The sequence below is a fragment of the Malurus melanocephalus genome, unplaced genomic scaffold (genome assembly GCF_030028575.1).
Source record: "Malurus melanocephalus ecotype Western Australia unplaced genomic scaffold, MMel_1.1 scaffold_88, whole genome shotgun sequence".
Classification (NCBI taxonomy): Eukaryota; Metazoa; Chordata; class Aves; order Passeriformes; family Maluridae; genus Malurus; species Malurus melanocephalus.
In genome coordinates, this window is record NW_026623320.1 from 1179504 (window position 1) to 1205913 (window position 26410).

The 26410-nt window shown below is 36.4% G+C and overlaps 1 protein-coding gene across 2 annotated transcripts in view; it reads right to left on the minus strand.

Moving 5' to 3' along the window:
• The window catches only part of OCA2 (OCA2 melanosomal transmembrane protein), a 181446-nt gene that overhangs the window by 60510 nt on the left and 94526 nt on the right, over positions 1 to 26410 (minus strand). For both annotated transcript variants that reach the window (XM_057368091.1, XM_057368092.1), the window contains exons 16-19: positions 23139 to 23271; positions 12087 to 12234; positions 10605 to 10662; positions 9092 to 9200 (exon numbers count right to left, since the gene is read on the minus strand). In XM_057368091.1, coding sequence (XP_057224074.1) covers positions 9092 to 9200; positions 10605 to 10662; positions 12087 to 12234; positions 23139 to 23271 — 448 coding nt within the window. The remainder of the gene's footprint in view (positions 1 to 9091; positions 9201 to 10604; positions 10663 to 12086; positions 12235 to 23138; positions 23272 to 26410) is intronic.

The following is a 26410-nucleotide window of genomic DNA, read 5'->3' on the forward strand; positions in this document are numbered from 1 at the left end:
GCTTAGCTTTAAATAATTATTCACACAGCATGGTATTAAATATATGATTAAAGTCCATAACTGTGTCCCAACAGCTTAGTCAGAAGACATCTAATTAGCTCCACAACCCCTCAAAATGTAGCCTAAGGTTGTATACCAGTCCTTCATATACAATGGTGTAATTGTAATGTTATGGAAAGTATATATTTTATTATCCTCTCATTGGGGTGAGAAAGTTAAATCAAAGACATACTTCCAGTAGTGCTTGCCCTACTCACAGAATATCTTTATCAGAAGTTCTGAATGTGCATGAAAATGTTCTTTATTTTAGTATATTCAATTTTGTTTCATTTTATTGGGCATTCCTGAAAATATACATTCTGAAATCTTGCTGAATGTTTCTCAGTTGTACGTGCTGTCCACTGATATGTCCTCTTTTAACTTTAATATCCTTCTTCTGTTTTTAGTATAAAGTTACTTTCTCACAAAGCAACTTGCTGGTCTTTTGAGCAGTCTCTCTTCACGAGCTTAGCTTCATATAAATGATTTTTTGTTCTGTGCTATTTTTAGCACCACAGTTTAAGACAAATTCATAGGGGACAGGGCGATGATGGTGACAGTCCCAGACTTGCACCACACTAAAAAATACTTGGTACAACACAACAGGAATTAAAAAATATGAAAAAGAAATGGGGAAAACTATAACCTGACACAAGGCAAAAGAAGCAGGCATCTGTGCAGATACAAGATTACAGCAATAAAAACCAGAAGTGTCGCATAAAAAGGGGAGATAAAGAACTGACTGTTCTGTAATCCCAGATCAGCAAACCTGCATTGGGAAAGGAGGTGCTGGACTTTGTTGAATCGCTGTAATAGCATGAACTCAGAATGTGACATCATATTCACCATATTATTGTAATGTCAATACCCAACATCATTAAGTCTCCAAACACAATTTCATAGATGAGATGGGATGGCATTCAAAACACKGTGAGAAAGAAAGCCTGGTTAGAGATTGCTATAGCTGGGCACTCCATCTGCAGAGATGAGCTGACAGATATACAGCTGTCTGTATTGCAAAATCTGTAAGTCTGAAAAATTATGAGGCTATCTCAGTAAAGGTCACTGCAAACAAACACACTCTATTGCCATATCCTTATTGACTCTTGTGAGTAAAAACTAATTTGATTAGCTGCAAATAAAAAGACAAAGGAAAGGTCAGCTTCTCTAAAAGTGAKCAATAAAGATCAAAGACTGCACTAGCAGATACAACTGTTACTGGTTCTTGTTTTTTTTCTCATCAAGTGTATAGGCAGCTGCCTGGATAGGGGATATTGTACATGCATAATTATATGTTTGTAAAGACAACCATGCAATTTCAAGGCAGAATTTTTTTGAAAACTATCCTGAAATAAATTAAGACTGCAAGGATCATGGAAAGCAGATCTCTTGTATTTTCAGGAGTAAAGTGTTATGCTAACAAGGATGAATAATTAGCATCTGGACCAGACTTTCTGAGTCCAAGTCAATGCTGACTTCGTTAATTTAGTTCCGTTCCAACATTCTCATTATTACAAATTGTCACATTTATTTCTAACTCATGTTCATTTACACTGTACTAGGATTTTTTTAATAAGACTGTGAATCAAAGATGTACGAAGTCTCTCACACACAGTTATGTCTATTCTCATTTTGAAATAGCAGTTTTTATTTTCATGGTGGAATCAAGTCTCTATGCTACACATCAGAGGCCGCAGGTCASTCCCATGCAGAGCTCTTCTTCACCTCAGTGTAAAAGTACGAGGCCACTTAAACCAACAGCACCTCATGCCACGACAGATCACAGAGTAAATGGATGAAGCACAGGCAGGGAGGTTAAGAGGACTAAATGAGGCACTGGCAATTGTAGCTGATGACACCTGGGGAAAAAGGGCAGCAGAGCAGCCCCAGCAAACACAACTGCAGGGATGTGGAAGAGTCTCCAGAATGGCCTGAAGATTTTCAAAGAGGACTGCTTAAAACTTTGGCTCTAACCTTATAATGTCTTACTACATTGGACTGGATGTTCTTGTCAGATGCTACAACTCATTGCTTTTTTTACCTTTGTCAGATCAACAACTAAAGAAACTTGTTTAGTCATGGAGAGCAGTGTTACATGGGTAGAGCACTAATAAAAAACAGCAAGAGAAGAAAGAAATTGCCACAGGCCAAGAGCCCATGAGTAACTGCAGCTAAAAGAAATGCATAAGATTGTAAAAAGAAGTCTAAGTTCATCAGTAACTCAACAGTGGACAGATAATAGAGCAAACCTATGAGATGGTCAAAATCTACCTTAGGGGTAACAAAAAGCACAAGAAAAAAGCACATATATGCATATATGTACAACACGCATACAACATACATTGTATGATAAAATCAGGTATAATGTAGAGCTGAAAACCAAAATTGAAAAAGTAAAGCGTAAAGTTTCAGAAAATATATAAAAATGGGCTAAAGGGGGCTCAGCACAGGAAGTAAGAAACCATCAACACCAACAGCATTCACATCCTGGCAAAGAGGAGGAAGACACCCCTATCATGCTCTCTCCTCTCATCCCAGCAAAACCCTCAATTTACCAACAATATGCTGTGACTCCTCCCAGGGTAAACGTGTGAGCCTTAGAACCAAGTGGAACTTTAAAATGCACCCTAACATCAGGAAAAAAAGGAGGAAATACTGGGATTGTGCAGTTGGGTTTTGAATGGATGGGGGGAGGGGGTGGGGGGGGGTGTTGTTAGTTTGGTTTTTTGAGGGGAGAGGATGGTGAAAGTTCTTTGAATCGTTCATTGTTTGGTTCATTGATCTTTTACAACAGTTTATACTGCATATTGTTAATGAGTTTTGCTTTGTACTAATTAGATAATTTAGACTCTGTTAGTATTATCATAAGATGAATAGCAAAAACTGCTTGCTTTGGTTGCATTGATACAACTTTTAATTAGACTGACAATAAACTCTCAGCTCCAGATATAGGGGATGTTCCCCTCTTTTAACCCACAATACCACAAGCTTAAGAAAATCATGGATACTTTTGAAAGCAGCATCCTACTGCCATATAAAGGGAAGGTATCCCTAACCCAAATATTTTGGATACCAAAGCCATTTACTTTACTGAAATATGAGGAGTTTCCAGGCAACTACAGATTATTCAAGCTGGTATTTTTAGCCATACAGAAAAGGTCCACAAATGTTGCTTCCCAAGTTCTGCATCTGGTTGCCTAATTTATCAAGTCAGGTTGGAAATTCCAAACATTGGACTTTCTAAAATAATGAAATAAAATTTAAATTACAACAGAAAAAAAAATAGGGACAAAATAGTCAGTGACAGCTCTAAAAGCAGTTGACAATAAAGTATTATTTGAGCCATTACTTAGGAGTCAATATCTATAAGCTTTCATCAGCTAAAACTGATTAATTTCACAGTCCCTAGATAATTCCTAGAAAAATGTTAGCTTCAGTGACAAATTAAAGACCAAATGTGCACTTTTCACAATGAGGACATAGTGACATAGGAAGTGAAATAGAAGATGTGCTAAACTTAATGTCATTCTTGGCATCTAGCCTGTGCTTTCTTAAATCTAGCTCTTTCACCAGTTTTCATATCTTAATAGCTGCYTGCATCACCAGGATTTTTTGTTTTCTTAAGCATTAAAAAATTACACATCASCTTATTAAACTGGTCTATGATTTTTGTCAGATATTTTATCAAACAACGTCTTAGCAACACTAAGCAGCTCCATAAGGAACCTTTCATTTTAACTATTGCACAAATTAACCTGAAACCAAACACTGCGAAAATACAAACRCTTCCTTTTTTTTCTTCCTCTCCATGGATCAAACACTTAAATTTTTAAGTCAATTTTGTATGTTTCTGCAAATATAGTTTTATTTTCTGTAGATAAATGTCATATTTAAACAACTCCTGTCACACAGAATAGTGGCATAACATGGTTCAATCTATTTATCACTGATAAGAGATGAGAAAAACATTCCAGAATAAAATTTTAAAGTATAAAATTAAGAGGTTYTGACATTAACACCCCTCTCATGCTTACAGGATCTGTTCACATCTTTCCCAGCTCTGTGTTCCTCTATGAGGATATATAAATCTTTTGGATTTTAGGAGTTCTGCTGTGCACAGTGAAGCAGGATATCTCTCAAAGAGCTGCAGGGGAGAGGCTCAGGTTTAAAAGCACTTTCTAAAGGATCCCCTCAGCACAAGTTCAAACGCACAGAGTCTGCCCCAGAGCACAAATAAAAGCTGGGGTGATGACTGGGGGAAGTTCAAAAGAGTTCTTCTTGAGCAGCTTCCTAGGATGCATCTTCAGAACAAAACTACATGGACCACATTTATTTCACTTGTGCAATACTGAAGATTTTTAGTTTATAACATCACATAATTTAGTCAAAGATCCCTAAGTTAAAGATTTCTGCCATTGGTTACAGCACTGCAACTCATGCAAGCTTTTACATACACACGTACTGATCCTACAGATCTGTCTCAAAGTCATTAGCGAAGAATCATTCCTGCAGAGAGTTCCTAATTAAAATGTTAAATAGAAAATAATGTAGATTAAGTTAGTTGTTAAAATTTTAGTAGACTGCAGTAATGGAGAACAGGCATCATTGCCTCTAAGTAAATATTGGTATGAAACTTCACACATTCTGTGATGAAATAATAAATGGAAGCAAGTTTGTTACGTTCTCTAGGATCTTGCAACCCTCTCTCCCTCACTAAGCAAGCTACTAGGTAAGTGCCACTCAGTTGCAGCTCTATCATAACTAGTAGTTCATCTATGCAAATTACAGTGTAAACAAAAAATTGAGCATGTCCACTTAAACATATGAAAATCAAACACAGGATGAAAATCAAAAGCAAGACAAGAAGCTTTAAATCCCATCCATTTCCCTGAATTTGAGATGTGACTCCTCCCTCCAGTTAAGACAATTTTTTTTGTAYAATTTGCATAATATTCTCTCTAGACATAATTGGGGAAGGCGATTGTTCTACTGAGGCCTTTCCCATTAAGCTATTTTATTTCTCATGTGAATATCATTTTTTTTCTGTAAATTATGGAAATGAGTCAGTAAATATGGAAACTGGTATTCAAAGGAGTGACAATACAACAAGTGTCTTTAGTATCTACCGGAAGTGAACTTATTTCTCCTTTGATGCTCTGGCAATAAAATAAAAATAAGTCTGCACAACATGGCCTTCCAAACAAACAGAAGTCAGTTTAAATTAAATGAAAACAGTTATTTTCCTGCTTCTCCACTATTTTAGTCACAGTTTTAAAATGTTTCAATGATGCAAGATATAATTAGTTACCAGAAACTGCAAAAAGAGAGCTTCAGATCCTCAAGAGTAGCTGCAGCAGAATTTGCAGACTAAGTCCACAGTCAGAAAGTTAAACTACATCAATATAAAGGACAAGAGAAATTTTTGCAAGAAAATTTAGGTTTCACTACACAAGCAAAGTCTCATCAAACAAGATTTGTTTGTAAATATTGTGGGATTTTAGCTTTACTGTAAGAATGATGTGGAAAATTTAGACCTAGGATGTTTGCTTGACAAGAGTGAATGGAATGCTCATCATACAACTTGTCCTACTACCCATAAAGGTCATAGTGATCACATTAGTTATTTGAAAGAATAAAACCATCATTATTTTATAAGTTGCTAAATTTGTGGGGTTTGCTAACACAGCTTTGGTTAATCATACCAAAGCTGAAATCAGGCTGARTCATAGGGGTTGACCACCTCCTCTGATTATTGACACCCCCAGAGATTATTTTGAGGGCAGATGGAGGTAATTAGCTTAAACAGTGATGTCTGAGGGATCACAGACTTTCATGGCACCAAAAATACCAGAATGGGCTCAGACAGCAGCAGTAAGACACAACCCCTCTGTACAAGCAAAACAAAAATCCAAGACAGCTCCCTCAAGCAAGCAAATGGCAGTATTTAATTATGGAAGAATTCAGTGAATAAAAAAATCTGCCCCAGACCCCTTAATAATTCATCAAGGGAATATGAGGAAAGCCATGGATGGTAATATCATAGGTTCACCTGAGTAAGAGTTGTATCTCCAACAGGAAAAATGGTGGCAATAAGGCAGGAATATATGAATAAGGCAAAGCCACAACTGTATTCCTCCTGGCATACAATCCCAGTTTCCAGCAGTCTGCAGCCAAAATTGAGACAGTACCTCCTCTCTGAAATAGGAAATATCTCTACTTTGGGTTTTCACCTTGTTCCTTGAATATGAGACCAACAGAGTTTGATGTAACCTTTCAAAAGAGGAGAGGACATTCCCTAGTCTCAGAAACCAGTGATCCTGGCCCTGGGAAAGAGGTGTCCAGAGGTGGAAAGGGGCAAAAGTGAGGGTGTCTGCAGGCACTGAGAGGGGTAGACAAAAGTAGGGCCACAGATGACGGGGCCCTCTTCATGGGTACTAGAAGGAACTGCACAAAGTTCACAGCAGCTCAGCAGCTCATTGACCTGACTAAAACCAAACCAAAGAGAAAGCACCTTCCCCACAGAAGCAGAAGGGATTAGGCTGTAAATTGATTTTGGTTATTCTTTCTGACCTCATCACTTTGAACATCCTCCCTTCAAAAAATCTAGATTAAAATTTCAACTAAATCTTACCTTATATTACTTTTTAATTCTTTTGTCTCTTTTGGGACACATCAATATTGTTCAAAGCTCTATACATGCCCGGCTAAAAGATAAAGTCAAAATAGGAGCCAGGTACAATCCTCAAAGGGGCTTTACTYTCATCCTTTGTCATCTTTTCTCAGGTGTTTTATCAGTGGTTTATCAATAAAATAAAACCTCATGGGGCCAAAATTTAAAGTACTGTAGGAGTCTTACAGTTTTCAGTATCTGTTTTTTAAAGGCTCAGTACTAATATTCGATTAACATAGATATTTCATAGAATTACACTAAATAAATTAATGAACTGGCACAAGAAAACTGAATAGAGCTCTCCATTTTAAAAGGCAGCTAAATATGCAAATTTTGTTATTTCAATTAAAATGTCAGTACCTTCAAATAATATTAATGATTCCAAGTTCATAAMGCAAAAATTGTATCAAGGACTGATAAAGTATTTTAAAATCTTTCTAATTCTCTCTACCAAATGCAATTTAAAGTTATTAGATTTCCAACATTTCTGCCTTTGTATAAATCATTATTCTGGTAGAAAATTAAACACTGAATGGCAATTTACTTTCATTTTTATGAGAAAAACATATTGAACAAATTTACCCAAGCCAACAGAGTACAAGATGTAGTGTATATCAGAAAATACTTTTCCATGCTTTGGATGACTAAAATCCATGGAGCCTCAAAGCAGCCCTACTTCAGTAATGATAAATCAGTGACAGCTTTCATCAAGATAGTGGAATTCAGGAAACTAAAATGAGAACCTGTAAATTAATGGAACCTGTAAACGTTTAAACCTGTAGACGTTTAAAGGTTGCATTAATTTTTAGTAGAAATTATGTGGATGCTTTAGTAACATTTATTCATTAATCTGACAGGTTTGCCATGAATGCAGAACAAGGAGAAATTATACAGAACACATACAGCTTTTATTTACTTTCAAGGTTGTTATTCAGCTACTAAATAACAGAAATCTACACTGCCAAACATTCCATTTGCTTTCATTTATTTTACTGGCATAAAGCAGGACAAAAAAAAAAAAGATCAATAGTTAGTCTGTGGTTCTTCTAGCAGTGACTCCAACTGCTTTGCAGTTTTGAAAAAATATCTTACCAGGAGCACACACAACCAGTGTTATTTAGTCTTTAATGGCTGTCTGGCTTTTCAAAAACATTTAGAGATGTTTGGCTTAATTCAAGAAGTCCTGCATGGTTCAGTGACACTTCTCTATCTGAGACAGAAAATCAAGGGTTCAAGTGTACTTTTAAAATTGTCAATGTGRATGCCTTTCTTATGTTCTCAGCCACTGTGACTTCAAAAACCTTCACATATTTTCAGCTTCTGCATTTTCCCACACCTTATTAATATAGCACTTTTGCTGTTATTATAAGTCAGTATACCTTCAAACTTCTTAAGAGATAATAATCTTAATGGGATGAAATTGCCCATTTCCATGGCAAATAGTCTGTCAGGAGCAGATATGGAAGGTCTTGCTTACAAGCTGATTACCACTGTGGAACTATTACTGGCTCTATATTTCGCACAGCAAAAATAAATGCTGGTGTAATATCTGTGAATATGATTATTGAGTTATTCATTACAAGCTATTCCTCTTCAAGATTGCTCCATCTTTCAGTCACTGAGATAGAAGTACATAGTGTGTAAATTCATATTGCATGAAAAAAAACATGTATCTGAAATTCCATCATTTTGAAGAGCACAGCAGCCAAAAAAAATTCATTTTTTTTATTGGTCAAAGCACARGTAGGTTTTATGACTGTCCTTCAGTTAAATGTGAGATTTGATTTGGTTCTGTTTTCAGGATATGYAGAGCTTGTTCTCATGCAGGTATAYGTCTATAAAAACCTCCACACATATGTCTATATATAGAAAGCATGCATATAGCTACTTYCATTTCACCCATATACAATTTCCTCTAGTTTTTATTTTGGGAAATGTATTATTATGGTGATAAAGTAATGGAGACTGTAAATTATACAAAGAGCTCTCTATACTTTTAATGCCAAACTGCTTCTTTGTTCTTCCACTGAGTGATTATTTTCTGATCTCTCTAATGCATCTTGGTCATTCACTCAAAACAGTGCAAATGATGCCAAGGTCAAATTTGCTCATTCGGTAATGTTTAGCCAGCTCATTAGTATTGGAAAGTCCAGAAAATGAAGTCATGAGCACTCTCTGTTATTCCTCCTGGGGTAACTGGGACGTGACTGCATTTTTAAAACCTGTTCTCTTCCCAGAGAAATTGCTGCTTAACCTGGTGGAATTGTAATAACACAAACATATGAAAAATGGTTTTCTCAAAAGACCCAGACTCAGAAGATATGACTATTTTTTTGTCAGGGAGGTTGCTCGTTTTACTTAGAACAAAACTAGGAAACTTACCAAGATCTAGGTAGATGCCTGGAACAAATGAGTTGAGAAAAAACATAAGAATGACACATCCCAGCACTGTCAGACATTTGATGAGAAGAATTTTATCTGTTATTCTGTGCTGGAGACAGACAGGAAAATAAAATTATTAATTKYATTAAAGAAAATGCCATGTATTATGCAGAGTTCAGAAAAACATGTGTGAAACTCAAACTACTGTTCCTGTATTGTATCTTCCTCTTCAGCATAAAAGATAGAAATACTTGAATAGTTTTTACAGRTGTGCATCTTATGCATACCTATAAAAAGCCCTAATTATGGGACCCAGGGAGATTTAACAGATACAAATATCTAGCACCTGCTCCACACATCCAGTTATATTCAGCCACCCCCACCACAACTCCATTCCAGAAAGAGGAGTAGGGTTGAAATGCAACTGCAGCAACAGAGGGCATTCTGAGCACTCTGTGGTTTTGTGTTCCAGGACAAAACCACCCTTTTTTTTCAAGWGTGCTTTGAAAACCTGTAAATAACTCTAGAGGCCAAATCTTTCACACCTACTGTACGACTCTCATAGACATGCCAAGCCCTTCATCTCTGTGGAGTTTGTACACCCTCATGCCCAGCTCTTGTTTCCCTATGTCAATCTCCTCATGACTTCAGTCCCAGTGCTTTCCACAGTGTCACTCCTCTCAGTACCACTCCAGGGAATCACATTCTCCCAGACTGTGTTCCTCATAGTTTAAATCTCGACCAAAATACAAGTAAGTTTCTGGTCTTTAAAAGGTTTGTCTCTTRTGCAATWCCTTGAAAAATGTGTAAAGAAAATSTGTTGAGTTTGCTSTGGTTTGRTGTGACACCTAGGACACRGTTCTCCYRGTCAAGGACTTKCACCCTAAGGGGACTGATCAAGGAGTTGAGCTCTCAGACACAGGCTTGGATTAACTARTGATGTCAGTGAGACAGAGAGATTGTGACATTTACACAATTAAGTTTAGGAGATGTTAATCCCACTACAGAGTTTACATCTTCTCAGTTTCAGCATACTTAGGCAGTGCTAATGTGTCCACAGCTAAGAGAACAGGATTTATCAAGTGGTTTATGTCTACTTGAATAATAAAATCAGGAGTGTCACCRAGTGCATTAAATTAGAATCAGAACTGGATACATTGCAAGGAGTGTACTCTTATTGTCTTTCATCAGGCTGCAAACAACTTACTGACATCTTCTGAACTGTTCTGGCTATGGATTAAAAATTTAGGAAAACACTGCTAAATCACTAATTGATTCTTTAAGTTATATTTTTCTAAGGAACAAAAGTACAAAACCTAACAAAACCTCACTATGGGATTCAGTAACATTTTCTGACTGAGTAGCCAACCACCCTGGCTGCTAACTTTTCTGCTATSAGGAGAGTTATTAAATTTCCATTAGATTCAAAGCATTATCTCTATATAAAGGCAGAGTTTCGTTCACATGCATACTAATAATTACATTCACATGAAAAATCCTGCCATCTACTTACGTTTTTCTGGAGCTCCTGGATATTTGTTTCCCAATTTTTATCTTCTTGTGATATTTGCCTGAAAGAAAATGACACCTACTTTTTTCCAGAGTGAAATCAGAGCTCTGCCAAGAGTGCTGGAATAAATCCCTCTCATCACATATAGATCACCCCTTTCCCCTATGCAGTAACCATACCACAAAGCAGTCCTGGGCATCCAGGACTTAATCCAGCAGYAAAATTCCCATGAGCACTCACTTAAGACTCCACTTTTGTAACAGGCACCCCTACTACACAAAACCTTGTGTTCATGAAGAAAGCCACAGGCTGGGAAAGAGCTAGACTCCAGGGTRCAGACCTCAGTATAGGGTCTGGCTATCTGCAATATGTAGTTCCCTTAACAGTTTCAGGAGCTGATGTATCTGTCCCACTGCGATAAAACAAGAGTTGTGTGCTAATATCCACAAGTCAGAACACTTATGTTTCACATTTGCATTTTATAATGAAGTTTTTAAGATCCCAATAACTTCATCATGTTATCAGTGCAGTCAGCCCTCCAGCAGAAAGCCTTGGGGTTTGCAGTTTCAGGAGCACTGTTGTTAATGCTAATGAATTTTTACATTGCTATAAATGTGCTGTGCTGGAGGAATCCTGATTTTCAAGATTAAATATGCAATTTTTATTTGTACTTCAGAGGGTCTTCTTTTGAGTATCATAAAGTCAGATAATCTCCTAAAATCTTCTGAAAAGGAGACGATTTTAACAGCCATTTTTGTCTTGAAGTATTAATACTGTCACTCAATTCAAAGTACACRTCAGCAAAAATTATGTAAATATTCTTATTACTGGAATAGTTTAAGAATTCATATTTACATTTTCTTGCTCAGATTCCTTAAAAAGGTTATTAATTAAAATTAACTGTCAGTTTAGTCAATTAACATTCAAAATATTTATCAGTGTTATTCTCAGCCATCAAATTCCATGGCAGAACATCTGGTTTTACCAGAATCTAAACAATGTTATTATTTTTTTGGTCATAGATTATGTAAACTTCTTTTCTACATATAAAAATCTAGTTATGTCTGCACTTAGGTTCACACTTAAGTTTTGATTATGAAATATTGTAAAATACAGCAAGTCACTGGTGACATGTTTTTCAAACTCATCCATTCACTGAGGAGAATTTGACTTTTTCAGTAAAAAAAAAAGAAATTACAGCATCTTACTGTGCTGAAGCTGCAACTTCAAGGAGAAGTGTAATGATACATTTAGGATCTTTTTAAACCAAAAACTGCCTGAAATTTCTAGACCTTAAAATTTGGGTCATATTGATACACATCTTTTTGCAGGCCTTACACATTGGTTTTGTCCTAAAATAATTCCTGTTTTACTGAGGCTGAGGGTGGCTTCTCATATCTGCCCCAACATCCATTTGATAGAGACAGGTCTTGTCCCAGTGAAGATCCCTAAAAGGGGAGATTGGACACACTGGTCCTTGTTTACCTGTGAAATGTCCTCAGCTTCTTCCTCAGGAGCATCTCCAGAGTCAGCACCTTCTGCATCAAGAGGCATTTCACAGCTGTCTCCTCTCTGCTGGCCGGGTTAATGCGCTGAGCTGTCAGCCTCCAAACATAGATTTCATGCTTTAGCTCTGAAAAGAAGCAAAATTGCTTCAGTATGAGATCCAGCACGTATGAAACCAGAGATGAACAAAATAAGTGTGATGTGCTCTTTGCAGAGCTGAAGTGAATGAAAAATAAATAGAAATTTTCCAGAAATTTAAATAAATTAACAACAAAGTCCTTTTTTTGAAGAAAAATAATACTGTCTTCAAATGCTTGCAAAGGCCTTTGGCAATCTTTAAGGATAAAATTGTAGCACATTCATTTTTCAACAGAAAATAAACTGTCAGTATACATTATTATACTGCTAACAGATACTAGTTCCCTGTGCAGGTAGGAATTACAGCTTCTTCACAGCATTCAGAACAGACAGTGTGTTTCCATTCACTCTATGTTTATACAAGCAATTTTATCTCTGTAAGGCAAAAGGAAAATTTGGCACTGTCTTATGGAATATTGTTTAATAGTATTTCAAAGGTTTCCAAAGAGGATTTAATTCTTAGTCACTGAAAATACATGTAAACACAGCTACCATCACCTTCATGCTGACTAGGATGATACCTGATCCTGTGTAAGTTCAGACAGACCGATCAACACCTTGAAATCAAACTCTAGAATCTTGTCAGAAATTTCAGCCCTTTTTGATTTTTTTTCCCTGTCCCATCCAGGCCTTGGAGAATGACCAAAAAGCAGGTGTYCCTGTTCAAGAAGGATGTTAAACTGAGCATACCAAAAAAAAGTTTTGAATTTTATAGGAAATTGCTGAAGAAATAAAACCAGAATATTTATTCAGATACTGTCTGTGCAAATGTTTCCTGTTGAAGCAACAGGATGTTTTCTCACCCTTCTTTTCAGTTTCACTCAAATTTCATGTCATTGAAGGCAATATGTCAAGAATTCAAAGCTTTATATCTGAAGATCAGCAAATCGTTTTTGTTCTAAAAATGGCTGTGAAACTCTTCGCATCATGTAAATAARCTATAAGCATTATTCATATTTTTTTTAAATGTAGTTACATGAGAAAAATTTAAACACATTTTGATGTAGGCAGTGATGTTAACATTTTATGCTGCAAATATCTAGTGTGTGATGGTATCTCAGAGATTAATACCCCTCTTTCCTTTGCAAATAAGTATTCAYCATGATAATACAGAGTGAATCTTGTAAAGACTGACCATGAGAAAGAATTAGACTCGACAAAGCTCAAACATTTAATAACAAAACTRTATCCAGAGTCTGCATGGTTGACACAGAAGAATGGGATTTGAACAGCAATTGACTTACATTTTGTTTGATTTGTGTCTATAGATTAGCATACGTGTGTCGAAGTGGTAATGTTTTCCTAAGTTTTATGGTGTTAGACCATAAACATAAATTCACACTATTGAAAGCCCAATGAGCACCCTTGGTAAACAACTACTGCTCAGCTAAAGCTTTTCTTCCAAGGAGGGGATTCATACTTGAACACAGATACCAAAATATGCCAAATCTACCACCTCCGTTTGGTGATTCTTGCCAGGAGCAAGRTCTGGCACAAAATTACATTACAATAGGGATAAGTCTTGCTTATCAAAGTATCCATGTGCCTTCTGGCCACCATTTTTCATTAACATTTGTGACACACAGAGATATAACAGCAGTAGTTTTCCACTCTCAGAGGAAAAAATAAGAAGACCTTTTTGTGCCACATTCTTATGTGATTTTTGAGTTAATTGGACTGCAGCTTTGAAACTGTCATCCATCCAGGAAAAAGAGTGCGGTTTTGTCTTTTTCTCTGGCACCGCTCATGAAGCAAGAGCACTCAGTTTGCTGTTCTACTTCCCTATAGTTTGTCTTTGCTGCAACAACCTTCCTGATGGCATCTGTTCATGCTGCCATAGTATTCCTCCCCATCCTTTCCAAGYGAAATTTCACCAAAGGTTTAACTGACAGAGAGAAGCTGAATCATTAACCGCCTAAATGACATGCAAGTACTCCACAGTTACTCTCATACAGAGAATCTCTTGTCTCCTTCAGAAAGAGGCAGCTATGATCACCGTGTCTGTGCCACAAACAAATCCACRGAGTGGAAAGCAGCATGACTTGTGTTGCAGGTTCCCGTTGTACATCTGAAATGCCTTGGGGCTAATCTCCAGGCTGAGCAAGGTTGGACTGATGCTTTGTGGTCTACGTTAAAAAAATATGCATGTCTTCACACAGCTTTGATCATGCCTTTATGTACAGCAAGCGYATGCTTGATTTTTCAGTCTTTAGTTTTCCAAACAACCCAAGCATGTGAACATCTGACCTGCTGTGGAGTTTACCTCAGAGCAAGCTATACTTTGAAAATCAGAACAGTTGATTCATCTTTTATATAGTGACTCTTGTTGCAGTAACGATTTGTGAAGGGCTTTTCTAGGTCATTCTAGAGAATGTTTCTCCTATTTCTCTTTCACGCACACTCTTATTGTAATAGCCTATCGTGGCATCAGGCAATACACATTTATTAGCAGTAGGATTCTTTTAATTTTTGTTTTGAGGGAAATACAATGCAGAAACTTGAAGTCAGCAACAACACAGAACACGGCCAAAATCCTTGGGGCCTTGATAAACTTCTCCCCTTTCATGTCTGCAAAATCATTTAGGCAGCAACCCCCAGAGTTTAAGAACATCTGATATCTTATGACATATTGTATTACACATGGACAAGAGTTTAATGCAACCACAGAGTCTTATCAATCACTTTGAAATTGTGGCCTAGAGAGCACAAGGGCAGCGTTTGGCTTCCACTGAATAGATCACAGGATAGTCTCACACTCTRTTTCTCAGTATCCATAAGTTCCTGTTCCACCCTCAGATGAGATCTAATGGTTATGTTACACCAGGGTGAACTCTGTCCACTCCCTCATCCATTCCAGTCTGCAGGGTTTTTGCAGGGTTAGCTTTGTGGAGGATCTACCTTCTATCCACTGTAACCTTCCACTGTCGTGTCTATTGCTAATAACTGACATGGTAAGTGTGTAGCACAGCAGTTTCTCATTAAAGCAGCTAAATTAACATCTGACAGCAACTGTAGAACCAGTAGCCAAAGCGAGAGAAGCAAAGCTAAGTTTAGATCTGCAGCACAAAAAGACAGGAAGGCTGTGGCTCAGTCAGGGAATTCAGCTCATTATGATACTAAAATCTTTGTGAATGTCATACATTCATAAAGCCCACAAGGCACAATAGCAATATACCTAACATTATTATATCCACCAAGAGAATATAAAAAACTCCATTTCCAACAAGAAAATGTTAATTTTTGGCTTAGTTATAGGATCAAATAAAGGATCCTCAAACATGTAAACCCTATGCTGCTAATCTGTTCTGATTTTGTCATTGATCGTATTTTGCCATGGAGACCACAAATATTACACCCTGGACTCATTGACTTTAATGAAATTTCAGCTGCTGACCCAGACTGTGACATTTTAGAAAATTTTCTGCATTTTGGAAAATACTCTTTAATTGAAAACTGCATATTATTTCTGCCATATGACAATTAATAGTCAGATTGATTTTCACTTGAGTAATCACACATTCCCTCCTACCCAGCTGCCAATAACAAAGAAGACATCCTCAAAAACTGAATGTAATTAATTCCCAGTCTCAGAATCTGAAAAGGCCAGTTTTGTTAATTGAAGATACTCAGAAGAGCATGACCAATCTTGATGAGATGATAAGAACTATCATCAAATGACAATTTTTAACTTGCACGTGCACTAAATACATAAACTACCATTTTGCAAGCAAAACAAGTTTACTCTGCTGAGCTGCATCTAACAAAATCCAAAGCACATTCATCTGAATGTTTGTTTAGTTTYTTCCTCTGCATGCTTCTGCAGCTTAACTATTTACGGTAAAGCAATTCTTTTTCTTAGCCAAATTCTCAGAAGGAGACAATTTCTGTTCAAATGTTAACAGTAAAGCAAATTAAGTATCATGAATTCTATCTTAACTAGTAATAGCATTATCTATAACTTTTAGTAATTTTTACATCTCTGATCCTGAAATCCTCTAAGCATTTTTAGATTATGCCATCTCCATTTTATAAGTTCAGAAACTAAATTTAAAAGGTGAAACCTAGCAGTACAAAAAATTCACCTTGAGGGATATTGCAGCTCAGACACTCAGGCCTCTCTCCTAGAGGCAGCACCCCACAACAGGACACAAGCATGAAGTTCTATATGTAGAAAAACAAAAACAAAAAAAAAAACCTTAAATGCTTTTGTCCTTATTCCTTTGAATAGTCCAGTTGATCAGTAGTGGATAAAGGTGGGTGTAAGTACAAAAGTTGCAACGTCTTCAAAACTACAACAAAACATGCTTTGCCTTATTCAGCTAAACACATGAAACAGAATGCTAAAATCTGTGCAATGCTGCATAAAGCAGCACAGAGAATTTATATAAGCTTTTCAACTCAGTCTGACAGCTGGGGCCCCATTTGGTCATCAAGGCATTGAATGCCAGTTCTGTTACCCAGCATGGAATTGCATCCATTGCACAGGAATTACAGAACATCCTCATCCATGCAGCAAAGCACCTGGAGCCTGGGCAGRAAATGACAAAGCTCAGAGGGTGCCACACACCCAAATTACCCTCCAGGAGTCATCTTCCCAGCAAGCTGGAGCAGGCTGCAGCAGGCCCAGGAAAGAACTTACAACATGGCAAACCTAGCCCTGATATCATAAGGGAATAGTCAATTTAATATGTGTTATGATGGTCACACAGGACTCAGATGGAGTAATCCACAGATATGAAGGAAGATTAGATTTCTCATAACATTTCAGGATGGTTGATAACGATACACATTATTCTTCAGTTGGTTTGTCCCTGAACAACAGGTGGGATATCTCTCTCTCTGATGACATGGGCTCTGTTCTCATCTCTGAGTAAATCAGACTTAGAGCCACAAACTCATTTTGGTGATTGTGCATTTGCCCCTCAGTTTTSTCTACTGCAATTGCCCATCTTTTAAAAGCAGGAATTTGAATATATTTAAGTTCCACAYGTGTTTATTGCCACTTAGCTAATGCGCTCACAATACTTTATTCTGTTACACTGAGAATGGCTTAAAGAAGTCAAGATTGAAGTATTTCGAGCATGCATTTATCTAAAATTCTATTGTAGTTTGTTTCAAAAATTTTTCTCCGGTGTGAAATATAGAAACAATTCCAGCTTACTATCAAAAAGTTTTCATTCAGGCTGCCAGACTTGCCAATGAAAACCAATATTGTTGATGTTTCCATTAAACTAGAAGTCTTCCTTAAAAAAAAAAACTCTTTAAAATTCACTGTACTCTGTTCAAAAGCACATAGATAAATTCCAATCACAAAATATTTTGCACAAAATGTAACTATTGTTGATGTCCTTTCGATACCAGAAAAAGTGCTGCAAGCCACCACTTAGGGATGGTATTCCCAAGGATAAGGAAAAAAGAACCATGAAAAGATACAGCCTCAAGAAAAAAGCCATCTTTTGAAACATTCCAAAAGAGAATGCCTCATCTAATGCTTTTAATGGCACAAAATGAAGAGTAAAATAATGAAGCATACTTCAGACTCACCATAACTTTTATCAGTGGTTTAGAAGAAAAAATGGTGACTAAAACATTGAGCACATTTTGATAAATCAAAATGGCAGAGCAATTAAAAATCTGTCAAGGTTACATTTGTATTTGAAACATCACCACAGTGAAAGATTTCTGTGGCAAATAAACACAGATTATGTGTTACATAGGCCCAAATAGTTCTTTTAAACTCTCTATATTAGGAAGATCTTATGAACTTCAGAGTCATCAAAGTGAAAAACTTTGTCATAACTTCACTGAAACATTGTTAATGGAATGGCTGTGTCTTTCCAACAACTCTGCATATCTGTGCAATCCTTTCACAACTGAGGCATGTATGCAAAGAGGGGCAAAAATGCTGAAAAAGAAACAGGAGCAATCACTACYTAAGTTTTGAACTCCCATCAGTGATTTTTCTGTACTCATTCCTWCCATGAAAAATGTGAATAATACATTTTGAAGTGCTGCTCTATTGATTCAAAATGACACTATATTATACCTTCATTCTGCATAAGACAGGTAAAGTAATATTACAGCTGCCTTCTTGTGATGGCTACRTTATCCATGCACTAAGCAAATAATATGAGATTGTCATATTCTCCTTGTTTTGCAGTGTCAGAATACTATTTTTATCATCTGAAGACAAGAAGAGGCAGATCAATGTTTTTATCTTTCCAAGGGGAATACTCCGACTCTAAAGCAGTTCAAAGGACATACGCAGGATTTAAAGCATAAAATTGTCTAAAATATTTTAAAATATAAAAAATTTCAATCTGTGGCAAGTAAGTAACTACAATTCTTTTCATTCCTGATCATCATGAGAGCTACTGAAGGTGCAAATTATAAAAGACAGCTTTTGATTTGCATTTTCAAGCATAAAGCCATGGCYCTGGTGGATCCTGATATACAATCCAAAAAGGAATAAACAGCATCTGAAGGGACATTAAGACTACCTAGTTTGTTTGAGACTGAAAGTCTTACAGTTCTTTCAAATAAAAGATACAATATGTACAGAAAGACTTTATTTTAGATGCCAAGAGCATTCATAAGAAAGCTGCACCTTTTAGTTTAGCATGCTAACAGCCACAGTAGGAGAGTTAAAATGTTAGCCATTCACTATTCAGTGTTAATATATACAATTGGACTGCAAGGAAGAAAGGAAAAAAATCTACAAAAAAAATCTAATCCACATTTTACTGTCCACATTATTCTTCAAGATTTAAAAATATTCCCCATAAATTCCAATTAAAATAACATATTGGGTGAGGACAGTACAATGCAGTGTAYATAGCAAAATTTCCACCCATTAGTGGGTGGATTGATCTTAGGGTTGAATTCTTGAAAACATTTTGAAATACTCCTTTCTTTGGACATTGATCTCTTCATAATCTGCTTGTTACTTTCCTCACTTGAACCGACGTCAAAACAAGGACAGGCCACTACTTCCAACATTGTATTAAATACCAATAATGCTTTGTTGAAAGTCAGTAAAGTACCCACCTGGATACAGATGCACCTCAGGACAGAGATTTGTCAATTTACTTAATTCAGCTACGTCATTGATCTACCTCTCACTGATTCCAGCAAGAAATTGTTCCTAAAGTTACAGATATGCTATGCTAGCTAAAACAGGACTAAGAACTCTCCTCTGACCTGAGCAGTCCATGTACTGATGTGACATTACACTTTATCCTGGCTGCCCTCTGTGTCCCTGCAGTGTCCTTGTGGCCCTAGACATTATTATTACTTTATGTGGGCTTTTTCAACTTCAAAGTGTCTGATGCAGCACTGGAGTTTTCTTGCAAGTCATCACAGTATTTCTTTCCCCTCCCCCTCTCCCCCTTTTCTTCTCTTTGAGAACATCTGTAGAGCTTCACATGGAAGCAATAAACATATTTGCTCACTCATCTGGTTACCACATTTCCTGTTGTGGGAAACAGTGCTGTGTTTTTCACACATTAAGCACTTTACACATGACTATGATTAATTAGAAAATTCCCTCTGTTGTCAGATTTACATGCTGACTCTCATGCTACCATCAGTATTTTCCCAGCTGCTGCAGACAGGGAGTTACACCAGAGGGAATAATATGCTCCCCCCTCTCCTATCACCACTCCTGCTTAAAGGGTGGATCTCTTTCAGCCAGTGGAAAAATTGGAAAAAAGAGCACACAACAAAGGAGAAATGGGGAGCTAGTGTGAAAGAAGTTGTGCTAGGAGAAAGCTCTTCCTCTTCGGCAAAAATGGTAATAATAACACTCATCACCAGGCCATATGCCATCCCCTGTCCTGGGCAAAGCAACCTTCCCAAACACTGAGGTCCACATCTCCACCCTGAGACTTAATAGTGTRTTGTTACATTTCCCGGGGACTAAATAATGTATTGTTGACACTTAAAGGAAGAAARAACTTTGGTTTCAAGTTTTCAGAGTGGGAGTTGAAACAGTAAATTTAWTTCCTCTTCCATTCAGATATTATTCCCCTTACATATTCTTTTGTGAAAGTGTAGATACATAAATACTTTTTAAACTTTCTCAGCTTGCTCTTCCAATGCTAGCATCRCATAGAACACGGAGCAGGTTTACCAGCTGAAAGACACGTGCAAAAAAGTCATCAAAAATCCCTTCATTCTTGAAAAACATTAGATTTTGTCTCTCATGGATGAATTTTTTCAGTCTTTTTTCTTTTTTTATCTGCCCCACTTAAAGCCACTGCAGGTAGACAGTAGTTCCTGGGGATAGAACAGGTGTTTTTACTGCTGTAGAGGTGCTGTAGCTCAGTCTGAAAGCCAACAGATTAAAGACACTGGTAACACATAGCTCTGAAATTAAGATAACAATGTATCTTCATAATAAGAGCATTGTCTGTTTTCAAAGTTCATGCTAATCCATTTTATTAATCTATGTAGCCTAAAGTAGCAGAAAAAAAAAACTTAAAGGACATGGTGTACAGGGACAAAAAATCTGGGGAGAATAATATACCAATTAAATCTCACAGAACTTGTTTAATTGCTAATTGAGGGCAAGGTGAGGGAAGGCTGGTATTTAGTTGATTAAAACAGCTGCTTCAAACAAGCCATTTGAAGTTATCACAGAACCATTGCAACCTGAAATGAAAGGACCCTTGAAAGCACCTTGGGGGCTGCTCTGCAAAGCCAAACTATGACAGCTATCTCCTAATGGAGCTGTGTTGGTCTCTTTCTTTCTCGTCCCCTTTCATAGAAATTTTCAATAGAAAGAGTGGCTCTCCAGCATTTGCTTGTATTTGAACAGCTCTTGATTAGGTTTGCAGCAATGGACAAGTAGTTGATTACAAGAACACGTGGTGTACTGATTAGGAGACTGCTATATCTGAACAGACCAAGCTGCAAGTAACAAAGACTACCAAGAAATTAACTCAGGGAAATATGCTAGCCAGTATTTCACTGGCAAAAATACTATGTCAAGGAATAAACTTCTCTATTCAAATTAACTTTAAAAATTTTCATACAGAATTTCTTYAAAAATCCAAAATATATGCTTTAAAAGTTTTTAGCTGAATGAAAAAATGTAGCAATTCTATTTTCTAATATATATATTTATAAAAATGCTATTATTTAAGGATAAACATTGCATACAGTTGGCAGAATGATTTTTCTTGATGGCTTTTTGAAAACCCTTACGTTGTCATGTCACAGGGAAAGAATTTAGACATGTTAGGGTCTGACTTAATGTCTTCATTTCTTTTGCTCTCTGGGTAAGATCTCTAAGGGTGCAGAAAGCCTTAACTATTTTAAAATAAAAATGTCTACCTGATACCAAACAGATACATAGGAGAAAGGAAAGTTCTCCTTAACTGTCTTAGAAAACAGTTAGTTAGCATAATATCTAGAACACCTCAAAAATATTTTAGATCTAAATACTGGGAAAGACTGGCCTTCTTTAGAGATATAAACAGGTAAGCCTGAGTGAATCTTGTGCTGAATAGACACCAAAGTCAAAATCAAAAGTCTTCAGAAAATCTTTCTAAGCAGTGAAATCTCTTCTCTGACCTTTTTATCAGATGGGATTTGAGACACAAGGGATAATCTACTGAGGACTGTCACTTCTGCCTTTTATTAAAACTCTAATMCTAAAGCCAATTTTCCCTGGAACAAGGCAAAGCACTGCAAGTACTACTCATTTTGCCTAAATGAGGTAGCTCTCATGAAGGTCTCTGCCACAGTTGGTCACCTTGGACTTTCCTTATAAGAGAAAAGTAAACTTTTGAGGGCTGCAATATATCTGTTCCAGCCTAGACAGCTACATTAGTCTTTAAAAGCACTTATCTTTCTCCACAGATTACAAATGAAGCCAAGATATATCAACAGTATCAAAAGTTGTCCTCCCCATSACAAACAGATGCCACACACACAAAGGTTCAGAGACATCGTACAGCAAATGAAAATGTGTGCTGCATGGTCAGGGGAAGCCTGGATCTTAAGTCTTCCTCAATCAAAAGTGAGAAAAAAGCATCAGCCCCAGAGAAGAAASAGTTTTATTCAGCTGTCTTTGTACAAAGCTTGCTGAGAAATTATACTTAGTGAAATAGTTCTTACATTGTAAAAAAATGTTGAACATTTGGGGGTTAATATTAAATTTCACCACTGAAAGAAAAGCCCTAGAACAATGACAGAAACTTCAAAATGACTGCACAGTAAAACATAAAAAGCATGAAGACAAAAAGGATAGACACAGTCGACAGTCATTGAAACAGCTTTAACAAGACTTCTAGACTGCTGAGGTGAATGACATAAAAAGACAGATTTAGTTCTACTGAATTGTAGAAATTGCACACCAGGGAAATTTTGGGTAGGAAGAGACACAGAGAAAAGCTGGAAAGAACTTGAAAAGTTCTACTTTGATGAAATGTTTTTCACTGACCACAGACCAATGGAATGGAAGAAAACCAGCAGTGAGGGAATGCCTCAGTGCACTCTGCTTGTCATAAGGGAAACCTGGGATATTTCTAAATCTAGGTTGTGAGCTCAGCACCTTGAGCAAATGTTATCTGTTGCAACACAGAACATCCCAGTACTCACGCCAATGGCTATAATAAATGATGCAAAATATTACTGCAAATTTTGTAAGGTATTTAATAATTCATATCAAAACCCCAGTTTTAACACCAGAAAAACATCCACTTCTATAAATCAGAAAATGTCACACTAAAAATAAAATCTGAATTATTAGTTGCAAAAATTAATGTTCTCAGAGTGAGGGAGGGAGGGCACTTCCATCTGAAGACAGCATTGTAGCAGGCACTACTCAGTTTCCATTTAGCACATATTCAGTGTAAGAGTTAKAATTATATTTTTTTTCACACTCACCAACAATTTCACTTGGCTCCTTATTGTAAAGCTTTTTGTTCCAGTAAAGAAGTCTGAGAAAAGGAAAGGAGACCAGAACAACAAGGCAGATACCCAGAAACATATGCCCTGTGAAGGCTGCAAAATCCAATCCCTGAAAATAMAAACAAAAACCTAAATTAGTAATCACTTATTTTTCTATATTACCTACAGGGAAAAGTATTCAKCTTTATGTACATTAACAATCAATAATAAATATAAAGCAATATAATAAGTTCCAAATACAATACCTGCTGTATTTATCTGTTTCAAGGAGACAAACCACATTGCATTTTAATTCAGAGAACTAAAACATAGCATTGCAAGTCACTCTTGAAACACACCTAGTATTTCTGACATGCATAGTAAAAAAACCCAAACAGAATCATTAACTTTCACTTCTTACCTAGGTCACTGTAAATTCATTTCAAATCACACTAAGTCTCAGAAATAGTTACATTTTAATGACCAGCTTTAACAAGACTGTAAAAATTTGTGATGACAACACAAATTTTTACAATAATTCTATCTCAACCATTCTTCTACAATGAAAGTATTATATGTCAATATTGTGTTTATTCTTCTTTCTGGTTAATAAATGAACACATTTCTTTATATTTTGCACAATGAAAACCTTTAAAGAAGATGTTCTCAAAAAGGTTAAGCAGAACATATTAAAAGGCTAATGTTTTCAAACAATAAGAATGGTGACAACTTGCCCTAAAACTCTGAAGTTGGCCATGCTGTGGACGTTGGACTAGATTACCTTTAAGGCCCCTTTCAACTGAATTACTCCATTGTTCCAGGCTGCACACAGTGTAGTGCATCAGGGTTAACCTTTGGACTGGGCTTTTCTGAAGTAGCCATGAGTTGCCTGTCCAAAGAAGTTATCCATGAAGTTATCCATTATGAGCTTCCTATAGATCCTTCTGTAATTCCAACGCATATTAAAAACAGCTTCCCTTGCAACAGCAGCTGATGCTACCTCCAGTGTGTTAAGGCTATTGGGAACGTACTAGCTTAAATGTGTATTCTTCTATATTGTCAAATGCTAAAAGAATTTATAGGGAAATCTCCTCGTTGAAATGTCTCCAGYTCAAAACAAGGACGAAAAAGTTTCTCTATTGCACCACAGGGCCTAATAAAAAGACACATGACACAAGAAACTGATGACAGTCATAAAGAACTTTCATAGCCAGATAAAGATTGGTGCTCTTTGGAAAAAAAATCCATAGCTTTCAGACAGTCAAATAAATCTCAAACCATAAATATGCAGACCTAGGATTAGAATTTGATCCTATTAAAATACAGGTTTAAGCTTCATGAGGTAAGGTCATCCCTACTTGCTATTTAATAGTAGATTCCTTGGCTCTTCTATTCTCCARACACTAAAAGGTGAAACTAGACCTGTTCATTCACCGGCCTTTTGCTGTAGCTCTGCTACAGCCATTACTTTTATGAAAGCAGAAGGAAAACTCTGCAGGAATTAGAATGAGATTATTTTAAGAATTGGACAGAAAAACACGACACCACAAAGACAAATAATGTACCTTCATTCAGTTGGCCTGCACAATAGGTCAGCCACTCAGGTGTCTGACATCTCTGTAAGACAGATCTTACAAATCAGTTCTTATAAAGATTGGCCTCTGGGCATCAAGTTAAGATTCATAGTTACAGGAGACATTTCAGTGAGGGATGAAAACAGCATTCATAACTCTCAGAAATTCACAAATAAGAATGAGAAAAGAAATCCTGCAAAGGCTCAGTGTAAGACTTGCCCCAAAGTACCTAAAGTCCATATCCTTCATCTTTACTTCCTTAATTACAGCCATCTAAAATTGACATCTAAAATTGGCATCCTATCTAAGACCATACCYAATTTATATACAAGTTACCTCTAAGATTATTGCCAAAAAGAAAGACCATAAATTTTTGGCCAGAAAAATAAGAACCTTAAAACCTTAAAATGTAAACTGGCTTTAGTTCAGAAATTTCTCAACAATTAATAAAGTGCCATTAAACAGACCAGGAAGTAGGGAAAGTTTTGTATGGTCTCTAAAGTTGCACAAAAAGAGGTAGGAAGCCAAAATAATTTAAGCTGTAAAAACACTGAAGCTACATGAAAAAAAAAAAAAAAAAAAAAAAAAAAAAAAAAAAAAAAAAAAAAAAAAAAAAAAAAAAAAAAAAAAAAAAAAAAAAAGACTAAACCTGATAAAAAAAGAATTAACCTTTGAAAAAGACTGGGAAACAGGTGGTGGAAGAGTAATGAAGTAGTTAGGAATGGTCAGAATATACTCTATATAAAATAACAGAAGAAGGAAAATTACTTTTGCACTTAGACTAGCCTTACAAAAAAGTAGTGGAGATGAAGCTTTCCTTAAGCTGGCAGCAACCTGCCTACATCACACAGAAGGATGCCAGCTACCAGGCCAATATGGTAGAAATTCTCTGTAGAAATACTCAGAAAAAAAGATAAATGCTCAAGTAGGAAGTAAAAAAAATAAATAGGAACCCCAAAAATTCTTGGTAACTCTGAAGTTTATAAATGTGATATCTGCATCGTATTAAACATATGAAAGGATCTTGAATTTAATTGCTCATTGCAAATAAAAACAGATACAAAAATTATTTGYCTTTACATTTTCATTATCACACCAGTTTCAGAGGAAAAAAAAAATGGTCTTTCATTCCTGAAATGCCACAATGCAGATGCTTCTCAAAARATACAGCACAAGAAATACATCACTTGAAACACACAAAACTAAATTCTCAATGAAGAAAATCACCTCAACCTAGAAGGCAAACAAAAATGCTGAGGGTAAGAAGGAGGTCTCAGGTCTGACTCATAGTTGAAAGGAATTGAAATGAGATAGAGATCACAATAACCTTAAAAAAATCAGGATTAACACAGCTTCATGACATAAGAGCTGACGTATATAAGCTTTCAAAGTGATTTGCAGACACCATCACAAGATGGAAAAAAAAATGCCTTCTAAATTTTTTGGCATCCTATCCAAGAGCTTACCCAAACTTCTCAAAGGGAGCAGCTGGGCTGAGATTCAGGATTTTGTTAAAGTTCATAATATCAGCACATTGATCTTTCATATCTCTGGGGTAAAAGAAAACATGCTGCTCTGCTCCTACTGTAGAACAGCTTTCCAATTCAGCTGAAACAAATTGTTTTCTAACATGGAGTGTACCTATTTCAGGAAAGASCTTGCATGACAGTATTGTTGGTGATAACACAAGACTGG